The following is a 25,916-nucleotide window of genomic DNA, read 5'->3' as shown; positions in this document are numbered from 1 at the left end:
TAGAATGAACGAAAGAGAGGATATTAATTTCAACAGATGAATATAATAAGAACTTTAGAAAAGGGAGGGAGTAAGCAGAAGAGTTGAAAGCTTTTCCAATATATACCATAGGTTACACGGATCACAATACTTTTTCTCTATGGAGAAAGCCATGAAGATATCTACTGAAGGGAGTTGTAAAATAATATCAAAACAACTGAAATTCCGATTATGACCGGAAAGGCTGAGACGAGGTATAATGCTCCATATCCCTGAAATTAAATAAACCATTTTGTTAGGACACAGTTAGCTGCTGAAATGGCATATCATCTATCAGAGTATGCTGAAGAAACCTATTAATGCATTTGTTTGATGATTTAAGCATTCTTGATTAGCTGGGATTTGTGGATGATGAGAATTATAGCTCAACAACATATTTCCTATTCTATACCAAATTTTGGGCGTCTCGTTCACAACTGTGAAATGAGTGTCCTAGTAGTCTATCAGCAGTAAAAAATCTTTCATTTTATATTTTACCCAGATCAACATTCTCACCGCTTTTTTTCTTGGTCTAGAGCTATATCATTGCATGGAGCTCAGCTACCCTAGAAAACCAACCATTTCAAAAATACAGGCATCAAATAATGACAAAAGATGAAAAAATGGTTAAAGCGTTCTCAATGAAGATAGAACATAAACTTACTACAACTGGAGGTACATCAGTATCATCAGAATTTTCGGCTGTCTCAATCTCAGCTGCTGAATCCCAGTCCATGTTCAGCCTCTTTGCAGCGACTACAGGATCAATACCTGTATCAGTTGCTTTTGCGTAGAGGGATTTGTTCTTTGTCATTTTCTTAGAAGGTTCAGCCTATAATAAAAAAAAGCGATAAGGAACCTTGATGAGAAGCTGATGCCATTAAAAGACCAATTAATTCAAGAAAACAAATGTAAACCGTGATTTAGAAGAGTGAGTGGGGTCCTTTCTAAATTCCTTAAACATGTTTGGTTAAACCCAAAAACAAAACAAGAAGCCATAGCTGTCAATGACTCATTATGATCTAGATTGATAGATACAGAACCAAAGTACTCCAATATCTAACGAAGTCCTCTTGCTCCAATCTCTAATGACCTACAGACCCCGTCCAAGTGCTGCGTGCAGAGAAAAGGTTTGGACTTCAGACAAGTTGATCATAGGTCCCCCTTGATCATATTTGCTACAAATATTTGGGTAGGTCTCTAAAGTAGGTGTGCAGTTAACCTAATTATAAATAATTTTCCAGCAAGTTCTTTGATGCATCAGGTTAAGGATCAAACCTTTTCAAACTAAATATCAATTCACGTAGAGTTCCAAGCAGTATTAAAGACGAGATTATCAATTCTTTGAAGTTCCAAGAGTTGACGTCACTCAGCCACTGCATAGGTATTTGTGATCTCCCTCAGCTGAAATAGATTGTCAATGACCCAATATCATACTTAAGCTAGACTAATATGTACTTTACTAATGTTAGTATGTAGAACTCAGCTCATCAAATCTGGTTCTTGCACAAGGATATAAATTTTTCATAGGAAAGTGAGCAAAATGGTGGATGTCACCTAAAGACAGCATTAAGCTGAAATAAGCCATGCCAGCCTTAAGCTGGAGGCAAGATGAATGTGATACTGTTGAGGACACAGAATAGGTTGCACCTATGTATTGATCTGATTTATTGCTAATAAGAAAGAAAAGCGATATAGCAGATCAGTGCACAGGACCCCACTAATTTTCAATCTGAAATAAAGAGAGCAATCTAAAGAGATAAGGGTTTTTTTTTTTTTTTTTTTTTTTTGTTGGCGAGCAAAAAGGCCAATCGAAGTTATTTGTTGTGATCTCAAACTTGAAACAGAGGACATGAAAGGAAAATAGAGAATAGAACAAATGAGACGATCCCTCATTTGCTTTGGTTTATTCAACTGAAGTAACTATTTCTCTCTTAAGTAGCTTGAGCATCATCATTCTCTAGGGTTAAGCAAATTCTATAAAGTATCCAGCTTACCATATTCAGGTTATTAATACCTTGACCATCTTTCTCTAATGTTAAGCAAGATAATTCTCTGATATTACAGGGTCAAAATTCAGCCATGGAAACACCATTATATTCAAGGATTTTCTTTCTTAATATTCAAGTACAGCTAATGGGAAAAAAAAAAAAAAAACATTTGCCCGTAAGCTTGTTAATCTTCAAAATAAGTACTGCCTCCGTTAAATATTAGTTGTAACATGGGGTATTTGTGAGATATAAAATATTTCAAAGTTGCAATTAATATTTAACGGAGTTAGTGTATATTGAACATGATAATGGACCTTTATCATGGACTATTTCGTTTCATCTATGTCTCAATTTAAGCTTCCTAATTCACTGTGTAGGGTTTTACGTAACATGTCAACATTAACACTTCCAGAGGGACTACTAATTATTCGGATTTGAGAAGAAATGAAATTGCAGCTCATCCAATCTTGTCTAAATAATAAAAAAGCTAACAGCATAGTTCTGTATGTGAGAAGCATACAACTATAGATAAATAGTACATATCAAACTCATATGGAGCAAAACATTAATCTAAAACCAACAATTTTAAATTTAACTAATGAAGATTGAAAATAGTTGGACAAAAATAAAGTCTAGAGTTAAATATGACAATACCTCCAAATTTGGCCAGCTAGTCATCTCCTCTGCAAGCATACGCAAGGCAACACGATCTCGTGGAATTTTTCCATCATTTACCTGAATAGATATGATACAAACAATAATTTTGCTTCTTGTTCCAAAAACAACAGCTACACAGAACTTAAACGTGTGGAAACATCTGATTTCAACTTTTATTGACAAATAGAGCAAATAAATGATCTTGATGAACAAAAAAAAAAAAAAAAAAAAAAAAAAAAACAACGGTACATGGCTCTATTCCAAACATTCCTAGACTTTCATCTCTCCTAAGAATTTGGGCACCTGTTATTCATTTCAGTCTGCCATATATTATCATGTCAATTTTCGCTGGATCAATCGGATGCTTAAAAAACATCACAGCAAGCCCATTGAATATGAATTTGTACCACATCTTGATCCTAAACTCGCAAAAAAATTGGGTCACAGAAATGACATATCACAGGTGTTACTGTTACATAGCATTTCGCACCTACAGAGGCATGAATTTACAAATTGAAAATTTGTAATTTGTAATTTTAAAGTACATTCTTCACATAAGACTTAGAGTTGCTCAAGGGCTCAATCAATAAAAATGGAACATAGTGTCCAAGTTTGATATGATTAACATGCATATGCATCAAAGGCTTACCTAATCCATATCTATATCAACCCAGTTGTGTATGCATTTCAACCCACCATCTTCACCAGGCCACCCCTAGCATCAAAGACTCCCCAACTCTATAACTCATAATTCCAATTATGTGTATGCATCCCCCACCCCCCTGCCCTAAAATATAATTAAATTAAATCTGCATGCCCCACAAGAAAAATCAGTAAGGCTTCATGGTACATGCATTTTGAAAATAAATTTCAAAGTAAAAAAAATAAGGAAGATGAGAAGGTAAGATATATAGCTTTAATAGTTAAAAATAGTTTGAGATGAACAATCTAACACAGAACAACGAAGGGCATCCTGAATGTCACAATCAGTAAACACAACAAATTCAGAATTCTTGAATAAATCAACATAGGCATGTAGCAACACTTAGATAACAGAGAAATCACTAATACACCAAGATAGGTGAAGGATATACACTCACTTCTTCTAAAGCAGCAACTAAATCCTCCCTTGTTGGTCCATCAGAATCATCAATTCCAATCAACCTTCGTCTCTCAACTTCTCTAGGGTCCTCAATCATAATAGTCAGCTTGACCTACAAAATTAGACAAAGTAAACTCTGATTAAGGCATGCCATTCATGTCATGAAGTTTAGAATGATAGCCTAAACATAGCTTCAACAAATTGGCATTAAAAAGAAATTAGACAAAGTAAACTCTGATTAAGGCATGCCATTCATGTCATGAAGTTTAGAATGATAGCCTAAACATAGCTTCAACAAATTGGCATTAAAAAGAAATACATCTGCAATTCAGCAGCAATAAGTTCCACGCAAGTACACATTATCATGGCATACATAAATATCCTTACTTTGCTTAATTCATAATGTATATGCTAAAGATAAAAGTAGTACAAATCATAAAGGATAACAAGAAAATGAAATGTGAATAATTGGGGGTATAATCTCCAAAATTCTTCCCTCCTATGCTATAAAAAGCTTAAACTTACATGACCATATCACCATCCTCCAATTACATCACCATGCTGCTGATTATCGACTTATTTCACAGATTTTAGGGACTAACATAGTAATCAACTTCGGGGGTTTGGGACATTATACATGATGGAGGCCAAAAAGTTTTACTTTTTAAGGTGACCCGTAAGTACTGTTTATTAAATCTGGTGCCCTCATTACATTTAACCTTACCTTAATCATAAAATTCACTAATATACCCCTAGTTAAAATCCATATTGAACAATTTTTACCACCACTCTAACTACCCACAGGCCACACTCCTTCATTAGCTCAACTGGCCAAACCTTTTTTTTTTAAAGACACTGGCCTACCTTAAGCACCCAGCCATTGGCAACTACCACTTGACACCCAAAACCACCATGCAATCACCTCCAAAGCTTTCTTGTCAGGAGATCGTTATAGATAAGAAATGCAAAATTGTGGGATTGGGTGGTGCTTTAATGGCATAAGTGGTGGTTTGGTTAGTGGTTTTGCAACTTAGGTTGTCATTTTGGTGGTGAGGCTAGGATTTCGGAGCTTAGGCATTTGATTCACTGGTTTCAAAGTAGTTTTTTTGGTGGTTTCGAGGCTTATGTAGTGATTTTAGGTAGTCTGCGTGGTGGTTGTTGCTCTAATTGGTGGGTTGGTAGTGGTAAAAATTGGTATAGATGGGAAAATCAATTGATGTGAATCAAGAGGGAAATTCTTTTGAAGAGCCAAATGCATTGATTTTAAGTCCAATTGGGTTTGATATTGGAGGGAAAGACCATAATTGGTTAGCTTGCTTAACGTAGAAAGAAGAAATCTAGAAAGGAACCAAAAATTACACACTTAACTACTGGCGAGGATATCGACGACCAAGCGCCAAGATAGACTCCACCGCCGACTCCCTACCACCGCGTGAACCCAGCCACATCTTGGCTGGCGTGCGTCACTCCTAGTGGTGTGTGTCATTGCCGGCAACGCCAAGTAAAAATCCCTCATTTATGTTTTAATGTTAGTTTCTTCAAGAATTTTGTTTACAAGTTGTTACCTTTCACTAGAAAGGATTTTTCTTATTTTTAACACTTAGGATAGACTATAATTTCTCTTATTTAAAGTAGATAAACTTCCTAAGGTTGTTAGGGAAGTTGTTAAGAAGATAGAGTTTGTTTTAAGATTCGTTCCAGGAGTTGGTCAAATTTCAAGTCATATCCGTTCATTTGTGTTCAATCTTCAAGAAACTCTTCACAATTGGATCTTTATTTCAAGATTGTGGGTTTTCTAAAAACTTGACTGAACAAGGAATTAGGATACAGTGATACACATCATCAATATTCATGGATTGGTTAATAATTAGATTTACATAATCACCCACAAATTATGAGTTAGCCACAAATTAAGCATATAAGCAACCTGGTGCACAATTGCTTTAAGATCAATTTAGAAAGGAAAGCTTTTTGGTTTCCACAATGTAGAGATTCTCACAACATGAGCTCACCATGTAAAATTTGTTTATCTTTTCAGTATTTTTTTTTTTTAAAAAAAAAATAAATAAAAAAAAAGAAAAAAATCATTAATGTAACAAGTGGATAAACAACATAAGCTTCAAATTGTGAATTGATTTTGTTTTGTTATTTTCCTGTAATTAACTTTTATTTGGTTTTACAAGTAATTTATAAGATTTATTTAGCAAGTTTGGATAATTTAGATAGCAGTCACGTGGTCGATTAAAATTCAAGTTAGTATTAAGTTGATTAGGTGTACTAAGGCATTAATTTAGCTAGCAAGTACACCATTAAAGGTTATTTTACATAAAGTGCAAATACAGGATCTCTTTTGCTTGGGTTTTAGTTAGAAATGGATGTTACTACAACTTTTCCTGGTCATGTGTGGACTTGAAGATGAGGCAGGAATTGAGTGGTTAATGCCAGGTAACCATCCTTCAGACTTTTCGAGTCATGATTGCTCTATTCCAGTCTATGTGGATTTTTTAACATAAAAAGAAATTTGATGGTTCTTTTGAGAGGCATAAAGCCCGTCTTATAGGTGATGGAAAAACACAGTAGTAGGGTGTTGATTGTGATGAGACCTTTAGTCTGGTTGTCAAACCGACCACTATTCATACTATTCTTAGCATTGCTCTCTCTAAGTCTTAGGCCCATTCATCAGTTCAATGTCAAGAATGCTTTCGTAATGGTTATCTCAACGAGACTGTTTATATGCATCAGCTCATGGGGTTTCCGCGACAAAAGTCGCCCCGATCATGGATTTACCGAAGAAATCTCTCTATGGCCTTAAAAAGGCTCCTGGTATCAGCGTTTTGCAGATTTAGTAGCTAGTATTGGTTTTTCTCGCAGTTTATCTGATAACTCACTATTCATTTACAATCAGGGCTCGGATATGTATATATTTTGTCGTATGTTGATGATATTATTCTTACAACATCATCTGGTCGATTAGAAAGCATATATGGCTCTTTTAGGTGTCGAGTTCCCTAAGAAGGATCTCGGTCCTCTAAGCTTCTTTTAGAATTGTTATGTCGCGCGACGCTAATGGTATATTCTTATCTCTGTTCAGTATGCCATAAAGATCATTGAGAGCCTCGAAGCTAACTGCAGTTCTTATCCTACTCCTATTGACTCCAAACAAAAACTTAGTGCCTCGAAGCCGTCTTGCTGGTGCTTTAACAATATCTTACTTTTATTAGACCTGGCATCTCTTATGCAGTTCAACGGGTCTGGCTTCACATGCATGATCCCAAGACGAGCATAAAAGTGCTTAAAAGCGTATATTGCGCTATTTGCAGGACACATTGTCTCATGGTCTATACTTGAATAAATCTTCTCTCAACACGCTTATCTCTTGATTAGGGAGGATTCCCGGGTACTTGACATTCTACTTCTGGTTACTGTGTTTTTCTAGGTGACAAATTGATCTCTTGGTCGTCCAAAACACAACCAACTTTGTCCAATACCGAGGAGTAGCTAATGTTTTTTATTCTTGTTGGATCCAAAATTTATTGATTGAACTTTATTGTCATATTTATATAGCTACTCTGGTTTATTGTGACAATGCGAGTGCCATTTATTCATTAGGGAATCCGGTATAGCGTACCAAGCATATTGAGATGGACATTCACTTTGTTAGGGAAAAAGTCACTAAAAACGAAGTATGAGTGATACATTTTCTTTCCCGTTATTAGACCGTTAATATATTTACGAAAGACATATCTCGTATTTTATTTGAAGATTTTCAAGACAGTCTCAGCATTCGTAAACCACCCGTTTCAATTGCGGGGGTGTGTTAGAATATATGATACATGTATTCTATATGATACATGTATTCTATATTTGTATATATCTCCTAGTTTGTTAAGTAGTTTATATTGTGCATATTCTGTCCATATTCTTAGCTAATTAGTTTCATTAATTCTAGGCTAATTATGCTCCTATACTTTGTATATAATCTCATGTTAATAATGAGAAAGGCAACCATTCACATTCTTTCAAAAACTATATTGTTATTTTTCATGTAGTACTTGATTTTTAATTTTATTTTTTTTTATTCTTTTATTTTATTTTATTTTTGACAAGACTTGATTTTTAATTTGTTTTATTGTTAGATGGCTTCATCGAGTAATAGAGAAGGAAATAAAGAGGTTTTTAAGTGGAGAGTCGAGAATAGTTGCATCTTATGTGAAGTTTGTTTGGAATTCATTAAGGACAACGGTAAGACAAAATTTTTTAAATGGAAGGACATTCAAATGGAAGTATAGAAAAGAATTGGACGTAAATATAGTAATCCAAAAAGTTGCAAACACATATATATGAAACAATGAGGAAAGATATTGGTTAAGGAAAAAGTTGAAAGATTCGGAAATTAGTTTAGGGTAGGATCCAAAAAGAGGGGAAATTGATGCATCGAATGAATGGTGACAAATTAAAAATCAAGGTGTGTATTTTATACTTCCAAATAATTTCTTTTTTCATAAAAAAAGTTGCTACATGAGTAGGATGGGATAATACTATCCAAACGGATAAAAAATATCAAAATTTTGTAGGAATAACCTGAATTCAAAAAGTTTCGAAAAGGACACACCTTTGCTCTTGAACACCATTGAATAAAATTATTCAGAGAGAAAATGTACACGTTCTCACAGTAGATCCCATTGAAAACCTTACTGTGGAAAATCAAAACAGTGAGGAAAAAATTATTGGTGCTAATGAGAGTCTTATAAGTAACCAATTTACAGATGCTTTATGGGATAAAGATAATTTCGTAGAAAATTTTGTGGAACAAGCAAAAAATAGTTCACAAGTGACCAATTTAGCCACATAGTTGCTTTTGAAAAAGTTCAAAACAACCTATAATAAGGAATAAAAGTGTCCAAATCAAGCATACATAGAGGCAATGAGGTGGATCTGCAATGTTGGCCATGGGAATTGGGAAAATATCAAAATGTATCAATTGTTGGAGACAGCAGAAGTATAATGGGTATAAGGATCGGAAATGTAGGAGATATATAAATATATGTATATATGAAATAACCAGAGCTACAGCACCTACTTTATTTAATAAAATAATAGAGATTGATATAGAGAACTAAAGATATTATATTTTGTTATTATTCATTCTTACTGTTTTTAAATGAAAAATTATAACAACTTTTACAGAGTATTACAAACTAAAAGAAGAGAGGTGACAAATTAATATTAATGTACGCCTTACAAGAAATAAAATTTTACTATTTTATTTTTAGATGTTCCTTTAATCCTCCCTCTTATATTGCAAATTATTCTCACAAATTCCCCCTCTTAATTTGCAATGTCTAATATCGTCTTGAACTTCTCAGACTTTTCTGAAGTTATTGCTTTAGTAAGCATATGTACTGGTTGATCAACAGTCGATAAACTCAAGCTTTATTTCTCTTTCACTGACTAAGTCACATACGTTTAAAATGATGTTGAATCTCAATGTGTTTGCTTCTAGCGTGGAACACTGGATTCTTTGTCATTGCTATTGCTATTGCTATTGCTGACATATTATCGCAAAATATTGTTGTTGGACTTTCTTGTATAATATTCAAATCTCTTAAAATTCTTCTTAACCAAATTGCTTCACATGCTACTTGGTGGCTGACATATGAAGACAATGCTACAATTTGTTGTTTCCTTGAATTCCATGAAATTATTTTAGTACCTAAATAGAATATGTAAGCTGATGTACTCTTATGATCATCTACAAAACCAACCCAATCACTATCTGTATATCCAATCAAATTATCAAAGCCTATTTTCTTAGTGCCTTTAAGATAACGTAATATCCTTTTTGCGGCAGCAAAATGTAGTTTACTAGGATTATTCATAAATCTTGACACCATATTCGCTGAGCTAGGTCTTGTATGAGTTAAGTATAGTAAAGAACCTACCAAACTTCTGTATACATTAGCATCGATCTTACTTGCTCCATCATCTTAACTTAATTTTTCATTCAAAGCCATAGGAGTATTCACATGTTTGCAATTTTCCATATGAAATTTCTTTAGGAGATCCACTGTATATTTTTCTTGATTAAAGAAAATTTCTCCCTTGGTTTGTGTTACTTGAATTCCAAGAAAGTATTTCATGAGTCCTAAGTCTGTCATTTCAAATTCTTGCATCATAGACTCTTTAAACTCGTTAATGAGTTTCGTATCATTTCCAATGTAGATAAGATCATCAACATAAAGACAAACAATGAGAAAATGCCCATCATTGTTTTCTTTAATGTAGAGTGATGGTTCACTTGGACTCTTTTTGAATCCGCTATTCAGAGAATATTTGTCAATTCTGTTATTCCAAGCTTTTGACGCTTGCTTAAGCCCATAGAGCACTTTATGCAAATGATAAACATTATCTTCTTGCCCTTGAATTTCATAACCTTGTGGTTGCTCCACATACACTTCTTCTAACACACCATTCAGAAATGCAGATGTCACATCAAGCTGATACACAAATAATTCTTTTTGTGCAGCTATGGCTAACAATGGTTTCAATACGAGCTATTGGAGCAAATGTCTCATTGAAATCAACTCTAGGTTTTTAGCAAATCCTTTGACAACAAGCCCTGCTTTGTGTTTCTGAATATTTCCGTCTTGGTCTAGGTTTATTTTATAAACCCATTTTAGACCAATAATTTCTTTACCTTCAGGGTAATCAACAAACTCCCATGTCTTGTTTTTCTCAATCATAGCAATTTCTTCATCCATTAATCCAAACATCATTAGTTGATGCTTCTTTGTAGCTAGAAGGCTCACTTGCAAATAAAGCGAATGTTTCCACGTCATTTGCTTTAGATAAGTAGCACTCATAATCATCCAAATAAGAAGGCCTCTTTCTAATTCTTCCTGGTTGATTTAAGACCGGAGAAGATGAGGTTTCCTATGCTTGTGCATTTGACACATTATTAGGAGATCACTACGGACTGTTTGCTACATCATTTATTATTGTTGGAGCTGGGCTACGAGAAGTTATAGCTTCTTGCACAGGATGATGAACAGAACTATTTCATCATCCCATCTCCATTTTGCTGATTCTTCAAATATAACGTCTCTTGAGACTATTAGCTTCTTAGCTTGTGGGTCTAAGAGACGATAGCCTTTTGATTCATCATTGTATCCCACAAAAAGATACTTTATCCCTTTCGGATCGAACTTATCTTTACCTTGATCTTTATTCAAGGCATATGCAATACATCCAAAAACTTTTAAGCGACTAGCAACCGGTTTTCTACCATTCCAAGCTTCATAGGGAGTCTTGTTACAAACTGCTTAAGTTGGTGAACAATTGAATATGTAAATAGCTGTATTTACTGCTTCGGCCCATAATGTTTTAGGAAGAGCCTTTACTTCCATTATGCTTCTTGCCATTTCTACAATTGTGCGATTCTTTCTCTCTGCTACACCATTTCGCTGAGGTGTTCTTGAGACCGTCAATTGCCTTTCTATTCCATCATTTCTACAATGCTCCATAAAAGGGTTATATATAAATTCACCCCCTCTACCAGTTCTCAAAGTCTTTATCATAAATCCACTTTGTCTTTCAACTAAGGCTTTAAATTGGAATACACCGAAAACATTTGACTTTTGATCGATAAAACATATCCACATCATACGGGTATAATCATCGACAAATAATAGAAAATACCTCATATTCTGTAGAGAAGGATTTCTTGTGGGGCCAAATATATCTGCATGAACTAATTTAAGAGGAGCTTTAGCTCTCCATGAATTCTTTGTGAATGGAAGACGATGCATTTTTCCATATATACATCCTTCACAAACTTGGATATTTCTATCAATGTGTGGTAATCCCACGACCATGTCTTTTTGTTTCAATAGTTGCAATCCTTTTTGGTTCAAGTGCCTATATCATAAGTGCCAAAGATAAAATTCATCCATAACATTTGCTTTTAATGCCAGCTTATTCTGTGGCATATGAAGTGGAAAAACTTTATTATCAGTCATTCGTACTTTTGCTAATATAGTACCATATTTTTTGTCTGTAATAATGCATTCCCCATTGTCGAAATTTGCTGAATATCCTCGTTGAACAAGTTGCCTAACACTTAAGGAGATTATGTGTCAAATTAGGCACATAAAGAACATCATGTATGTATTTTGTGTCATTTGATTTGCTATTAACAGCAATGACTCCTCTTCCTTCGACGTTTGCCTTTTTTCCATCACCTAAGGTGACTTGGTTTGCTACACCCATATCTAACTTGATGAACATGTCCTTATTTCCTGTGAGGTGGTTACTACAACCACTATTCAAAAACCATAAATTGTCATACTAATTTTGTGCATCCATGCACATAAGGAATAATTGTTCACCTTCAGCATTTGCGGTGAAATTTGCATCATTTGAATTGTTTCCATTTTGATGCCAACAATCCTTTTAAGAATGATTTGAATTACGACATCTCTTACATCTAAAATAACATTCAGATGATTGATGGTTAGACTTACCACAAATACGATAAGAATTATTTGACCTTTGTTGATAATTTTGATATTGTCCACGACCTCTTCCTTTACTTTGTCCTCGGCCACGACTAAAATTTTGGGTACCATGACCTTTACCATATTGGTGTCCTTTTTGATTTCCTCCACTTTTTTCTGACTCTCCTTGATATTGTTTGTTTGATATGTTAAGTTGGGATTGAAATGCTTGATCTACAAGCTGATCGGTATTTGCATTTCTTTTCAATTTTTGCTCATGTGATTCTAAAGATCCCATTAACTCATGCATTGTGAGAGTTGAAAAGTCCTTAGACTCTTCTATTATAAATGTGGCAGAATTATATTTTTCAGTCATACTTCTAAATACTTTTCGAACAACTCTTTTTTCTTCTAATGTATCACCGAGACTTCTTATTTGGTCAACTATCTCTGTGACTCGTGAAAAATAAACTTGGATATTTTCTGTCTTTTGCATTTCCAAGTTATCAAAATCTCTCCATAGATTTTGTAATCCGACCGCAACAACTTTTTTATTTCCTAAAAATCCTTGTTTTAATGTATCCCAAGCTTCTTTGGATTTTTTCAATCCATATAAGCGGGGAAATATAGTTTTACTCACGGCTGCATGAATATATCGTAATGCAAGTGCATCTTTTTTCTTGTTTTCCTTGTGTAGTTTTTGTTGTCCTTCATTAGAATTATATGGGAGGTCTTCATAGCCTCCTTCCACGAGTTCCCATAAATCTTGGGATATAAAAAATGTTTGCATTTGACTATTCCAATAATCATAATGTTCTCCATCAAAGATAGGAAGAGTTCGCTGGGAATAAGAGAAAAAGGGTGTTGATGTAGTGGAAGCCATGATATAATTATTCCTGATACCAAATTTGTAGGAGATAGCGAAAGTATAATGGGTATAAGGATCGGAAATGTAGGAGATATATAAATGTATGTATATATGAAATAAGCAGAGCTGCAGTACCTACTTTATTTAATAACATAATAGAGATTGATATAGAGAATTAAAGATATTATATTTTGTTATTATTCATACTTACTGTTTTTAAATGAAAAATTATAACAACTTTTATAGAGTAGTACAAACTAAAAAAAGCGAGGTGACAAATCAATATTAATGTACGCCTTAAAAGAAATAACATTTTACTATTTTATTTTAAGATTCTCCCTTTAATCCTCTCTCTTATATTGCAAATTATTCTCACATCAAACTCATGAGTAAAAGTAGTATATCTAATATCTCTTCTACCATCTCATAAGCTATACAAATTGTTAGACGTATGACTGATAATCATTATTTAACAAAGCATAGTCATTTTTGGTGTTATGCTAATACTTTGTTCGAGGATGCAAATAAGAGAGAAGTTTTCTGTAATTTGGAAGTTAATGAAAGCAGGCTTACTTGGTTACAATAAATCTATAGTAGATAAACAGATAAAGCTTTGGTTAAAACTTTCAAAGTTTGATTTTGGAAATTTTGAACTTTATGTTTTGGTTGTTATTATATTATTGTTTCAACATCTAGGAAATTAATTTTTTTGTATGGAATTTTTTAAACTTTATGTTTTGACAAACTTTAATACTTCCTCCGTTACGCATTATGTGCAACAATTACCAAAAACGGATGTTACACAATATGTGCAACAAAGTAAAAATTTCCTTTTGTGGTAAGTTTTTTTAAGTGAAATGACATTTTTGCCCTCATTTTACTCTCACTAAATACAATCACAATTTTTAATTAGATTTAATTAAATTATAACACAACTTATTACCTTAATCATTGTGCACCTTCTTAGCTCTTGGTACGGTCCTAAAATCAATTGAGGATGAAGAAAATGGTGCCGATTTTATAACTGATGCTGAATACCATGCTTGGATGAAGACTTTGCCTAAGCCAAAACCTAAGGCTAAGAAAATGAAGAGGGTTTCTTGTGAGGTAATAAGGAGATTAAAAGGAAAAGGGGCGAAAATATCCAGTGGAGGTGGGTGAAAAAACAAATCAAAACACAGAGGAAGAAGAGTACTACGATTACACCATGTCCAACCCTCCTTCTGAAGAGGCCAAACTCAGTTCCAAGAGGGCCAAATCTAGGGTAGTCGTTGAGGACAAATTCAATCCTGCTTACCTTTAATTTTTAAAGGATCTTGACCGCAAATTTCATCCTTCCAACTGATTGTGCAGCGTAACGGTTTCTAAACCTTAATCTTTCTTTTAATTTATTGTGCTGTGTTTGGTTAGTGTAATTGGTCTCTGTTGGAGTTATTTGGTAACTGTAATCTATAATCTAGCTTTCAATTTATAATCTGCCCACTCTTTTTGTCAAGTTATTGTACGATGTATCTGGTTTCTGTTTTGATTGCATATTTGATTGCATTTCCCTTTTCTATTTGATTGCATATCCCTTTTCTATTTTATTGCATATCCCTTTTCTGTTTGATTGCATATTTGCAATCACCTAAACCTAAATTGTATCCAAAAGTTCATGTCATAAGTTGGAGTTGTTATGAATCGACCCTAAACTAGTGTGGCTAGTTTTCAAAAGTTTATGTCATATTTGATTGCATATTTGCAATAGTCAAACCTAAGTTGTATCCAAAAGTTCATGTCATAAGTTGGAGTTGTTATGAATTGACCCTAAACTAATGTGGCTAATTTTCAAAAGTTTATGTCATAAGTTGGAGTTCATGTCAAAAGTTCATGTCATAGCATTGTATTCATCACTATGTCTAATTTTCATTCTAATTAACACTAAGCATCACATTATGTAACGATTATGAAAAAGTATAGAAGTCATATTTTTAAAAAGTTCTATTTTTTTTGGCCAATTTGATATGTCTCTGAGTTATTTGGTAACTGATTATAATTTAGTCTGTGAGGTTATGTTTGAAGTTTATTCTAATTAAGACTAAGCATCACATATTCAGTACTGCTTCTATTTATATCTATTATAGATCTTGGCTACTATTGTTTAGGTTGGTTGCTTGTTTTATGTTGGTGGCCGGATGTTGTTGGTTGCCTGTTGTTGTTTGCCTTACTTGTTGTTGGTTGCCCTTTGTTGTTGATTGCCTAACTTGTTTTGGTTGCCTAACCTCTAGCTTGTTGGTTTACTGTTGCTGTTGTTGTTGGCACCTTGTTGTTGTTGGTTGGCTGTTATTGGTTACCTTACTTGTGTTGGTTACCTCTTCTTGTTGATTGCCTAACCTGTTTTGGTTCCCTAACCTCTGGCTTATTGTTTCCTGTTGTTGATGTTGTTGGTACCCTGTTGTTGTTGGTTGTGTTTTGAGTCCCTAGTCATTTAAAGGGTTTGGTGATAGGTGAATAATGACTTTATGTGTCTTTTGGGCTGTGATCTCAATGATCATTGTTAAGAGATATCACTATGTGTGCATCATGTTCCACTGAAATTGAGTCTTTTTTAAGCCTATGTATAGAGTCCCCCCCATTTCATGTAGGTTTGCATTGTGTGGTCCATATGATGAAGGGACTCACATGATCAACATACACCATTATGGATTTGCTCCATTAATGTTGTATGACATTGGTGTTGAGGTAACAATATTTGGTTTATATGTGGTGATTAAACTATAATCCTTCTAATGGAATTGTTCACAAATGTATTTTTTGAACATCAATTTCAAACACACAATGCAATAACATTGGCAACTCAAAAGTTTTTCATTCATTGATTCATTCTTTTCAAGTGATATACCATAGTTACCTTACAAAAGGGACCTATTCTAATTGAGTTACACATAACAACAAATGTGTTTGAGTCCCTTACATATGGTTATGTATGGTAGTCTGATTGTAGGCCCTAAATCAAAAAACTTCCTCTACACCAAACATACACAACCTTGCACTTGTCTGCATCAACTTCCATTTCATATTCATTAACCGGTTGTTGTTGGTGTGAAGGCCTGAACCTATCATTCAAGTACTTCACAGCAGATTGAACCAATTCATATGGCACTTCCAAGCTCTCCGGAAAAATCCCTTGTCTGTCCAATACTCTTTTCTTCATATGCTGCAATATGTAATTATTCCCACCATCTTTCTTCAAAATTTCAATCATACAGCTTTACAATGATAGCCAAATGTATTTTTTTGCAGTAGAATCAAATGTATCAAATGCCTCTTCAACTTTCTCAATTAGCTCATCCACATTGTTTGGAAAATCTTCATATTGAATGGACTGAATTGAGTTGAAAAACCCCAAATCTAAAACATTAAGATTAGGGGATTGAGGGGTTGGTATACCATTGTGATGTTGAACCCTTGTAGTCTTGTTGCTGCCAGAAACTCATCTCGGGGGATTTTGTGTGGCCTTGCATTATCCCATTGTATGCAAATATTTTTTGCCATGCATGAGGGCCACTTTGCAATGATGGCTGGTATGACTTTGTTAAGGAGCATTTCTCTGATTGCATCCTTGTTGACATTTTGAATTGCTTTAGTGACAAGAGTCCCTGCTTGCCTATTCTTGCTTGATTTCTTGACTGGTTCCTTGATCACAAGTGGGAAAATCCTATACTTTTCATCATGAATGACAACACCATTTCTGTCACGAATTGGTCTTCCAGTGCCATAAACATGACTTTAATCCTAAACCTTTTGGATTGTTGAAATCTGTATGGATCTTCTTCTTTAGGTAACAAGTAGAACTTTCTTGTTTCTTAGCTCAAATAGAACCACTTTTCATCAATGTGGATGACATGATGCTTGTCCACAAATGTTGCATCTTCAGTAGGTGTAGCAAGGTCAAGGGCTTAATACCCATTGTAGCCTGCCACCTTATAATTATCACTAAGACCTGGATAGTTGGTGCTAGTGTGCACTGTGAGTTTCCCTCTTTTTCAATCTGTGAATTGTGACATGGGATACCTTTAAGGCTGCTGCATATTTTCTTTCGGTTGTTCTTAGCCTCAGTGGAACTGATTGCAGCCATTCATCAGAGTACTCTCTTAGTTTAGGACCAATTTTCCCCAATTTTTTGGTTCTGTGTTTTTGTTTCATTACATCTGCAAAAATACTATTAATTGTGCTTCTGTGAACACCATGCTTGACTGCTAATTTGGTTTGTGCACCTCTCGGTAAAGTTTCATCTTATAATGTTGATCAAATGTCATCAATAATCCTTCTTTTCCATTCAATGTAAGCTGCTTTCTACTACTGATTTATGCCCCATTTTGTGCATCTGTGTTGTTATCATGATGCTGTAATTCTTCTTCTTCCATCAATAATTGATCCTAACCAAAAAACTGATCAAAATCTTCATCTTCCATTTTTCTTAGACTTTTTTTTACAGTTGATGAACTAACTAAATAGAGAGAACGTGCTGAAGCTTCGACCCTTCAAATGATGCTGCTTTAACCGCCCACTAAATCATGATTATTTTGCTAATTTTGTATTTTGTAAACTGATTGTATTTAATGCTAATTTGGTAGACTATTTATGGTGGTTGTAATTTATAAAGAGAGAGAGAGAGAAAGAATCTCCTTTAATGTAGAGCTCTATTTATACTCTGCCTTTTATAACTTAATATGGCTGTTCGAGCCAAAATTTCAAATTTGGGTGAAAATTTTAAAACTTCTGAAAATTTTAAAACTTCTGAAAATTTAAAGTTCCCTCCCTTTTTGTAAAATCTGTTCAGTTTTTTGCTCCAGAAAAAAGGGTCTCACATGCATTTCAATTCCTTAATCACATGGGCTTCTTTTCTCTGTCATCAACTAATCTCCACTTAACAAATTTCTTCTTGGAGTTTGTGCAAGCAACTTTGTTGCACATAATACGTAACGGAGGAAGTAGTTGGAAAGAAAACGTTATGATCATTCTTGGTTGCATGGATCTACCCCATGCTCAACGGGTTAGGCACTTAGGTGTTTGCAACTCTTACAAATTCTAGTTCCTTTATTGAAAAGAGTAATGTAGAGAAGTAGGAACACTCAAATTGCATGAGTCTTATGACCATGACACGTGCAACTCTAGAATCATTAAGGGGCACTATGTCCGAAGAAGATGATGCCAAATTGTTTGTTATTGAACTTGAAAAGCATTTTGCGAAAAATGAAAGGCGAAGTTCTCTTTTGAATAGTCTTGTTTCCCAAAAGTATAAAGGAACGGGGAACATACGGGAGTATATTATGGAAATGTCTCATTTGCTTCAAAATTAAAGGCACTTAAGTTATTAAAGGCACTTTAGTTAGAGTTCTCTGATGACTTGCTCGTGCATTTTGTTTTGATCTCTCTTTAAACAGATTAAGGTCAGTTATAACTGTCAAAAGGAGTAGTGGACTCTAAATGAGGTCATTTCTCATATTGTTCAAGAGGAAGACAATTTAAAGTAAGAAGAAACAAAATGTGTTCACGGGACATATTCCTTAAAGGATAACAAGAGAAGAAATAAGGGTAAGGATGTGGTTTCATAATCACAGAAAAGATAAGGCTGCAACTAAAGCATCTAGATACTTCTTCAATGGTGGTATGACTCACAAAAGATACAATCCACCAAGTACCATGCTTAGCGTGCGAAAAAGGGTATGTTTCTTTCTTTTAGTCGAATTTAAGGTTAATTCAATATTGGTGCTTGAACATACTTTGTGGCTAGATTCCAGAGCTAACTACTTACATGAGTGTTACCATGCAGGGTTCCCTCGAAAAGCAAGTGATGGTGAAAGATAAATCTATGCTGGTGATGGCAAGATAATTAAAGTTGAAGCTATAGGCACTTTTAGTTATCATTAACAATTGAATATTATTTGGATTTAAAAGAGACTTTTATTGTACCGTCTTTTACGCATAATTTGATTTTTCTCTCTACATTGGACAAATATGGTTACCTTTGTTCTTTTGAAAACAATAAAGTTAGTTTATTTCATATTCAAATTGGTTATTTGGATATGATAAGTTATATTTATTAGATACTATTGCTTCATCTAATTAAACTTTGCATGCTAGTATTTGTGGTACCAAAGAAAAAAATAGCAAATGAAAATTCCCCATCACTTTGGCACAAACGTTTGTGGCATATTTCTAAACAATGAATTTAGAGACTTGTGTCAAACGGAATTCTTGATTCCCTTGGCTATTCAGATTTTGATGTATGCTTTAATTACATTAAAAGGACACAAACAAATAAAAAGAAATTAGGAGTCGGACAAGCTTCAAATGTCTTGAAACTAATACAAACGGACATTTGTGGTCCATTCTATGATGGTCAACAATACTTTATAATGTTCATAGACGGTTATTCTAGTTATGGCTCCCTACATCTAATCGATGAAAGATCCAAAGCATTAGACGTGTTCAAATCTTATAAATCTTATAGGCAAGATGAAGAGAAACTGGACTCTAGAACTATTAGTTGTTACTTTATTGGGTACCCTAATAGTCTAAGGGGTATAAATTTATAATCCCACAGCTAGATTAACTTTTGAAACGGGAAATGCTAGAGTTTTTTATATATTAAGTTTGAAAGGAAGATAAGGTTAAGGAGTTCATCTTTGAAGTGGAACACATTTCTCTTCCTTTGGATGCTATCAACCATGATCAGACTTCCATTCCTAACACGGTTGAATAAACAAATCCAAAAAATATAATGATTCCTCTTCAGATTCAACATGAAATTCCTGATGAGTAAACTCAACGGATTTAAGAATAAGCGCCATTAAAAGATCCACTAGAGAAAGAAGTACAATTTCAGATGACTATTGTTTTACTCTAAAAGTATGAGGATAACAATGAAATTAATGAAGAAATTGTTGCACTGCTTTAAGAACAAGAGCTAGATAACAAAATGTTAGATGATGACCCAATCACCGCTTGCTAAGATATTAAAAACCCTACTTCTCAAGAGTGGATTGATGCCATAAATGAGGAGATTAAGTCCATGATGAACAATTATATAGGACCTTGTTTCATTGCTTAAAGGTGTGAAACCCATTAGTTTGTAAATAGATTTTTAAGAACAAAAGGAATTCAAATGGCAATGTGATAAGGCGTAAGGCTTGTCTTATCCCTACGGACTCGAATAAGTTTCTCGTCAATGGTATCTTAAGTTTCAGTAAGTCGTTATGTCTCTTTGACAACACAGATGATTGTATGTGCCATAAGTTTAATGGAAGTAAGCATATTTTCTTGGTTTTATATGTGACATATTGTTTGTCGGCAACGATACATGCTTCATGAACGAAACCAAGAGATTTATATCAAATTATTTTGGGATGAAAGATCTTGGAAATGCCTCTTTTGTGTTAGGGATACAAATTCATCAAGATCGCCATCCAATCACTCTTAGGTTGTCACAAAAGGGTATCTCAAAAAAACTTTGAAAATGTTTGAAATACAAGATTTCTTTGAATGGAATTGAAGATAATTCAAATTTCTATGTGACAACATTATTGTATGCCAACAACAATAATAGCTTGACAAAATCAAAGCATATTGATGTCACGTTTAGAATTGTGAAAGAGGGAGGGGAAGGTAAACAATTGTACCTAGAGCATATTAGCACAAACCCCATGATTGTGGATCTGCTTACTAAGGGTGTTACCACGTGAAGTATTTCATGAGCACACTTCTCGTATGACATAAACATATCATGGATATTGTGGTTTTTATTAAAGTATTTTCTAATAAAGTATTCAATTTGGTTTACTCATATATTAAAATCATATTGTTGATCCTACTAAAATCTAAAGTGTCTAATTGGAAATAGACATTTGGATCACATTCATAAGTTATTTCCATGCTATACACTTATGCTTGATTCATGTAGTTGATTTTATTGATATTGTGGCCATTGATGGGTCTAGTTACATTATTGACCAAAATACAATTATATATGTGAACTATTCAGATATGATTATACTTATTCGTTGTCAAATAGTTTGCTCACAAAAAGTGATCTAATAAGTAATTAGTGAGCTTATTTACATCTTCTTTTATAAGGTATAGGTTTAGTCTTGTATGTGAGTGTTGGGCCCTTTCAAATACATGATGGGGGGATTAGGAAGAGAGTCCATATAAATAGACATCTATGGTTATGGTCCTTAGTAGAACATACAATAGACTATCAATTACTCCCTTCATTTTTAAATACTTGCTTCAATTCTCTGAGCACGTATGCCGATGTTAATTTTTGATCAATAATATCTTTAATTATCAATAAGTATAAAATCTAACAATTAAAAATTAATAATGTATTCATTAAACGATTCCAACAAGTACCCATAAAACTATATTCTTTTCTTACGTATAAATCACAAACATTATTCAAAGTAGGACAAATGAATAGTGCGAAAATTAGAAATGGAGCTAGTATTTAAAAACGGAGGGAGTATATCCCATCAATAGAGAGAAAACCATAGGGTGTAGATCTGCTAGAAGGCACTTAATTGAGAAGGGGGTTGAATCAAATCATCATGAAAACAGCTACGCTTCTGCAATTGTGATTTACCGATTGATTTGATATGAATATTAAGGGGTCGTTTGTTCGCACGGGGTAAACAAATGGAATAAACAAAGGGAAAGGAAAAGAATGAAATGAAAATACCTTACTTTTTCTGTGTTCTTTGTTTTAAAAATAAAGGGAATAAATCCCACCAGTCCCACCACCACACAACCACCTAATTCCTTCACTTTCCACCTTTTCCGGCCACCACCCATCCACCAAACCACTCGACACACCTCCCCCACCATTCGTAGTCCTTCGCCGGCCTCCCCAGCTGCCCTACGCAGCTCTCCCCTCCCCCGAAAAACCTCCCTCCGCCCCCCGAAAAACCCTACAAACTAGTCTTACTCCCTATAAAACCCGTCGGTCGACCTTCCCCCACCCTTGAAACCCTAGCGCCTTGGGTTAGAGGGTGGGGGAGGGCCTTCCGACCGTTTTATAGTGAGGGAGAAGGGTTTTTTTAGCTTTTTACGATGATGGAGAAAGGGTTTCGGGAGTGTGAATGGCCGGCGAGGGTGTGGGGGAGGGGGGGGAGGCAGCAAGTGATGACGTGGCTGGCCATGGTGTGGTGGTGCGAGTTGGTGGTATGGTGGTGTAGTGGTGGCTAAGGAATGGGAATGGAAATACCTAGGGGGTAGGGAATCAACTTAGAAGGATTTAGGGGAATGAAGAGGGTAAAGGGAATGGGGAAAAAGGCCTAAAAAACAACAACAAAGGGAATGAGGGCAGTTGATTCCCATTCTTTTTTATGAATACCCCCAACCAAACGGCCACTAAGTGTGTAGTATGAATTAATCTTAATAAGTGGAACATCAAATATATGGAATTGTAGATTAAAGTTGTTGTAAGTAAGTTAGTTTGGGGTACTTATTGTAAGAAAGACAAGCTTTAGTGCACGGTGGATGCATATTATATGAAACGCAGGGATTGTCTTGCTCTTAACTGTTCGATAAATATATGTCATGGGCTTTGAGGGAAATATTTTGATGTGCATTTATGCAATTTGGCTTCAAAGGAATGATCTCATTTTGATGTGCACATCTTATTCTTAATGCTGGTGATTGGGATGGATATCTTAAAAATGGATCATTTTCTATTTAGAAAATGTATCAACATCTTAATGGTACTCATCCTAAGGTGTCTTGGAGAAAAGTTCTTTGTAATAATCAAGCCAACTCCGAGGAGATTGTTTATAACCTGGTTGACTATATGGGGAAGATTAGACTGTTTTCCTTGAATTTAAGGTCCCCTCTATAATTTGCAAGTTGCATAACAGTGGAAAAGAATCAGTTGAGCATTTATTTTTGCAGTGTAATTATTCCTTCCAGGTTTGGAGTCTAGTGCAGACTCTGAATTTTCATAAAAGACTTGATTCTTTTACCAGGGAGCTTGATTGGGCCATCAAATGTGGCAAAAAAAGTACTATCAAGCATAAGCTTTTTCTAATGTTCTTTGCAGGTGCATTTATGCAATTTGGCTTCAAAGGAATGATCTCATTTTTAACCAGAAATCCAGGACTGTTCTGAGTTATTCCATGATATTAGCTTTAAGGTAGCTAGTAGGTGCTCTGATGTTCAGAGAGATTATTTGGTAGAGCTTTGCTGTAACTAGAGGCTTGTTTGCTTTCTCCTTTGGTGTGTGAGTTTTCTTCTGAGGCGATTTGTGCCAGTTGATTGGTTTTGTTTAGTCCTTTGTACCTTCCTTTGCTAATTAATAAAAGTTTCTTAAATTGCCAAAAAAAAAAAAAAAAAAAAAATGTGAATAAGATTGCTTATAGTATTCACGGCATAGAGAGAAAAAATAATGAATTTTAGTAAGGCCTAACAAATACATTTAGAATGCGATAGTACTTTCAAAAGCAAAAATGAAATCAGTTGTTTCCATTACATATTGTTTGATATGATGGGTGAGCTAACAAACTCCATTTCCAAGATAACCATTTTCACCCATTTATTACCTTCCTAACCCTATTATTCCAAAATTCACCCTCCTCAATCCCCAATTTTTTTTGGCAATTAAAAAAAAAAAAATTATTAATCACCAAGAGCAAAACTGAAACACCAAAAACTAGCAACTGCTAGCAACCAAACAAACAAACAAGCCAAATACATCATCCTACAATAAGAAAATTCCTTTGACTCTCGTTACAACGACAAGCAACTCTAAAATGGACTTCCCTCACCAAAACAGCAGCAGTCTTATGAATAATTAATATACGGGCTTTATTTTTAAAGCAATCTCATTCCTCAAAATCTAAATTGAATATAATAATTCCCTAATTAATATACGGGCTTTATTTTTCAATAGGACTAGATTGATAAACAATACAAGCATATTGAGGATTAGACAGTATGATGCTACGTGGGTGAAATATATATATCTTGATCTCGAATGAATAAAAAAATTCATATATTATACTGTATTTTTATATTTTTTAGACAAATTTGGTCTTAAGTAGTGCAACGTTACTCAGTAACAGATATGAGTATCTTATGAATAATATATATATCCAAAGATATGCATTGATCAACTTTGTTTGAAGTCTTAACCTTCCCTGTGACCACTGTATTCATTTAAGTCAAGAGAAATGTTCTGTATTTTTTAGTGATATAATCTGAAAGTTTTTAGTATTGTAATTTGTTACATCAATTTATCGCCAGCGCATTAATCATTACCCCTATTCTTCATGTCAAGCAAAGGAAGTCCCACAATATCGTTGTCAAATTTTCTTTCCTTCAATCTTGTTGATTATTCTTATTAATCACACTTAATTAATTTGCTTCAAAAATATATCTTCCAAGTATAAGATCTGATATTTGGCTTCTAAAACAAAAGGTTTAAGGTGTGTCACTTCAAATTCATCTCCCTATACAAACTCCATGGAGACAATGGCAAACACCGCATTTCAGTCTATGACCACCCCTTCATCTGCCTTATTTAGCCAATTAGCCATATTGAAAATAAAATCTGAGACTAAAAACCCCATTTTATTTCTCTCTCCTTGACAAATCCACCAGGCTGCAACAACAGCACAAGTTACACACACCCCCATAACACAGAAGTGGAAGACCAGGGGAATTGTTTACGAACAATTAGTGCATAATTATCGTTTTCTAATAGCTTCCACAATTTGCATCCAATAAGTCAACATGCAAGATCAACTAGCAGCCTAAAGACCAAATAAATTGGGTTTAACAAATTTTAAGCCTCACTAACCCAATAAAGCCACATTTAACTCCCTACTCTTAACCTTACTTTTTCCTCTCCTTCCATCCGTCCTCTCCCTTCCACTTTGAATTTTACTTTCTATATACAGAGTAACTTTTTTAGTAAGGAATCAAACAAAGAAAAACTATCGTGTTTTAAATCCATGTAAAACCATATCCAACAAACACGATTACACCAAATCAAATAAACCTTAATGGAACACCCCAAATCAAATAAAGCCTTAATGGAACACTAACTTTTTTTTTTCCCCAAATTCCATGTACTTCCTAGTTCCTATGGTATCAATCAACTTAATTTCACTAAAAATACAGGATTTTAGGCACTTAAAATGCGGGTTAATCTTCTTTTTACAAAGAATTGTAAGAAATTCCAAGAGTGGGTGCATCACCAATTGTAAGAAATTAAGCAAAATTAAAAATTGGGTACCTCTCCAAATAGCATGTCCCTGTTTTTCCTGAGAAGCTCCAAAACCTAAACAAGAATGATCCAATAAAATCAAAATTCATAATCCAATAAAATCAAACAATAAGACATACTACAAACAGAGAAGATAGAATTACTCTTTTAATTTGGCTAATGTATTCGAGATCCTCAGGAGTAGGTTCGGGTTCTACATCGTCTTCGTCATCCTCGAAAGCGGTAGAGGTAGCCGGAATAGTCGCGTCATCCATACCAACACGGCCGTGCTGAATTGAACGACGGTGGTTGACATGGTTGAGGGAAAGAGAGAGAATGGTGTTGGTGGTGCTGCTGCGGTTGAAAAGGAGTGAAGTGGTGGTGCTACGGCAATTGTAGTGGTGAGATAAAATGGAAGAAAGTCTAGTTGAACAAGTTGAAGATGATGATGATGATGGTATTAGCAGTTGTAACTGTTGGGTTCCCATTCTCTCTCTAAGCTTATCTAGTGAAGTCTGTTTTTGGTAAGGAGGTTCAGATT

The 25,916-nt window shown here is 34.5% G+C and overlaps 1 protein-coding gene across 3 annotated transcripts; it reads right to left on the bottom strand.

The window, feature by feature from the left end:
- On the bottom strand, window positions 1–25,916 carry LOC145572245 (ycf3-interacting protein 1, chloroplastic-like). 3 transcript variants are annotated; one of them, XR_014096746.1, is made up of 7 exons: window positions 25,540–25,916; window positions 25,406–25,450; window positions 3,767–3,880; window positions 2,664–2,744; window positions 683–850; window positions 517–584; window positions 1–251 (listed from the first exon to the last, which is right to left on the bottom strand). XR_014096746.1 is itself a non-coding variant. In XM_081631242.1 (7 exons), exons 1-6 carry the CDS (start codon window positions 25,861–25,863, stop codon window positions 576–578), a joined length of 741 nt encoding a protein of 246 aa, XP_081487368.1. In that variant the 5' UTR covers window positions 25,864–25,916; the 3' UTR covers window positions 1–251; window positions 535–575. The 3 variants fall into 3 exon arrangements, 2 of the variants coding, with proteins under 2 accessions (XP_081487368.1, XP_081487367.1); XM_081631242.1 differs by having other exon boundaries at window positions 535–584; XM_081631241.1 differs by lacking the exon at window positions 517–584.

The sequence above is a fragment of the Chenopodium album genome, chromosome 12 (genome assembly GCF_948465745.1).
Source record: "Chenopodium album chromosome 12, dcCheAlbu1.1, whole genome shotgun sequence".
NCBI classification, from domain to species: Eukaryota; Viridiplantae; Streptophyta; class Magnoliopsida; order Caryophyllales; family Amaranthaceae; genus Chenopodium; species Chenopodium album.
Note: the sequence above shows the minus strand (reverse complement) of the source record. Positions and strands in the feature narration are given on the sequence as shown.

Bases quoted from the DNA above. Each gene is read 5' to 3' on its own strand.
- LOC145572245 (XM_081631241.1), bottom strand. From the start codon at position 25,863: ATGGGAACCCAACAGTTACAACTGCTAATACCATCATCATCATCATCT. The intron at 851-2,663 runs GTATTGTCATAT...TTTTTATTATAG, and splicing joins CTAGCTGGCCAAATTTGGAG to GCTGAACCTTCTAAGAAAAT. The intron at 252-682 runs GTAAGTTTATGT...ATTTAATTTCAG, and splicing joins CTGATGTACCTCCAGTTGTA to GGATATGGAGCATTATACCT.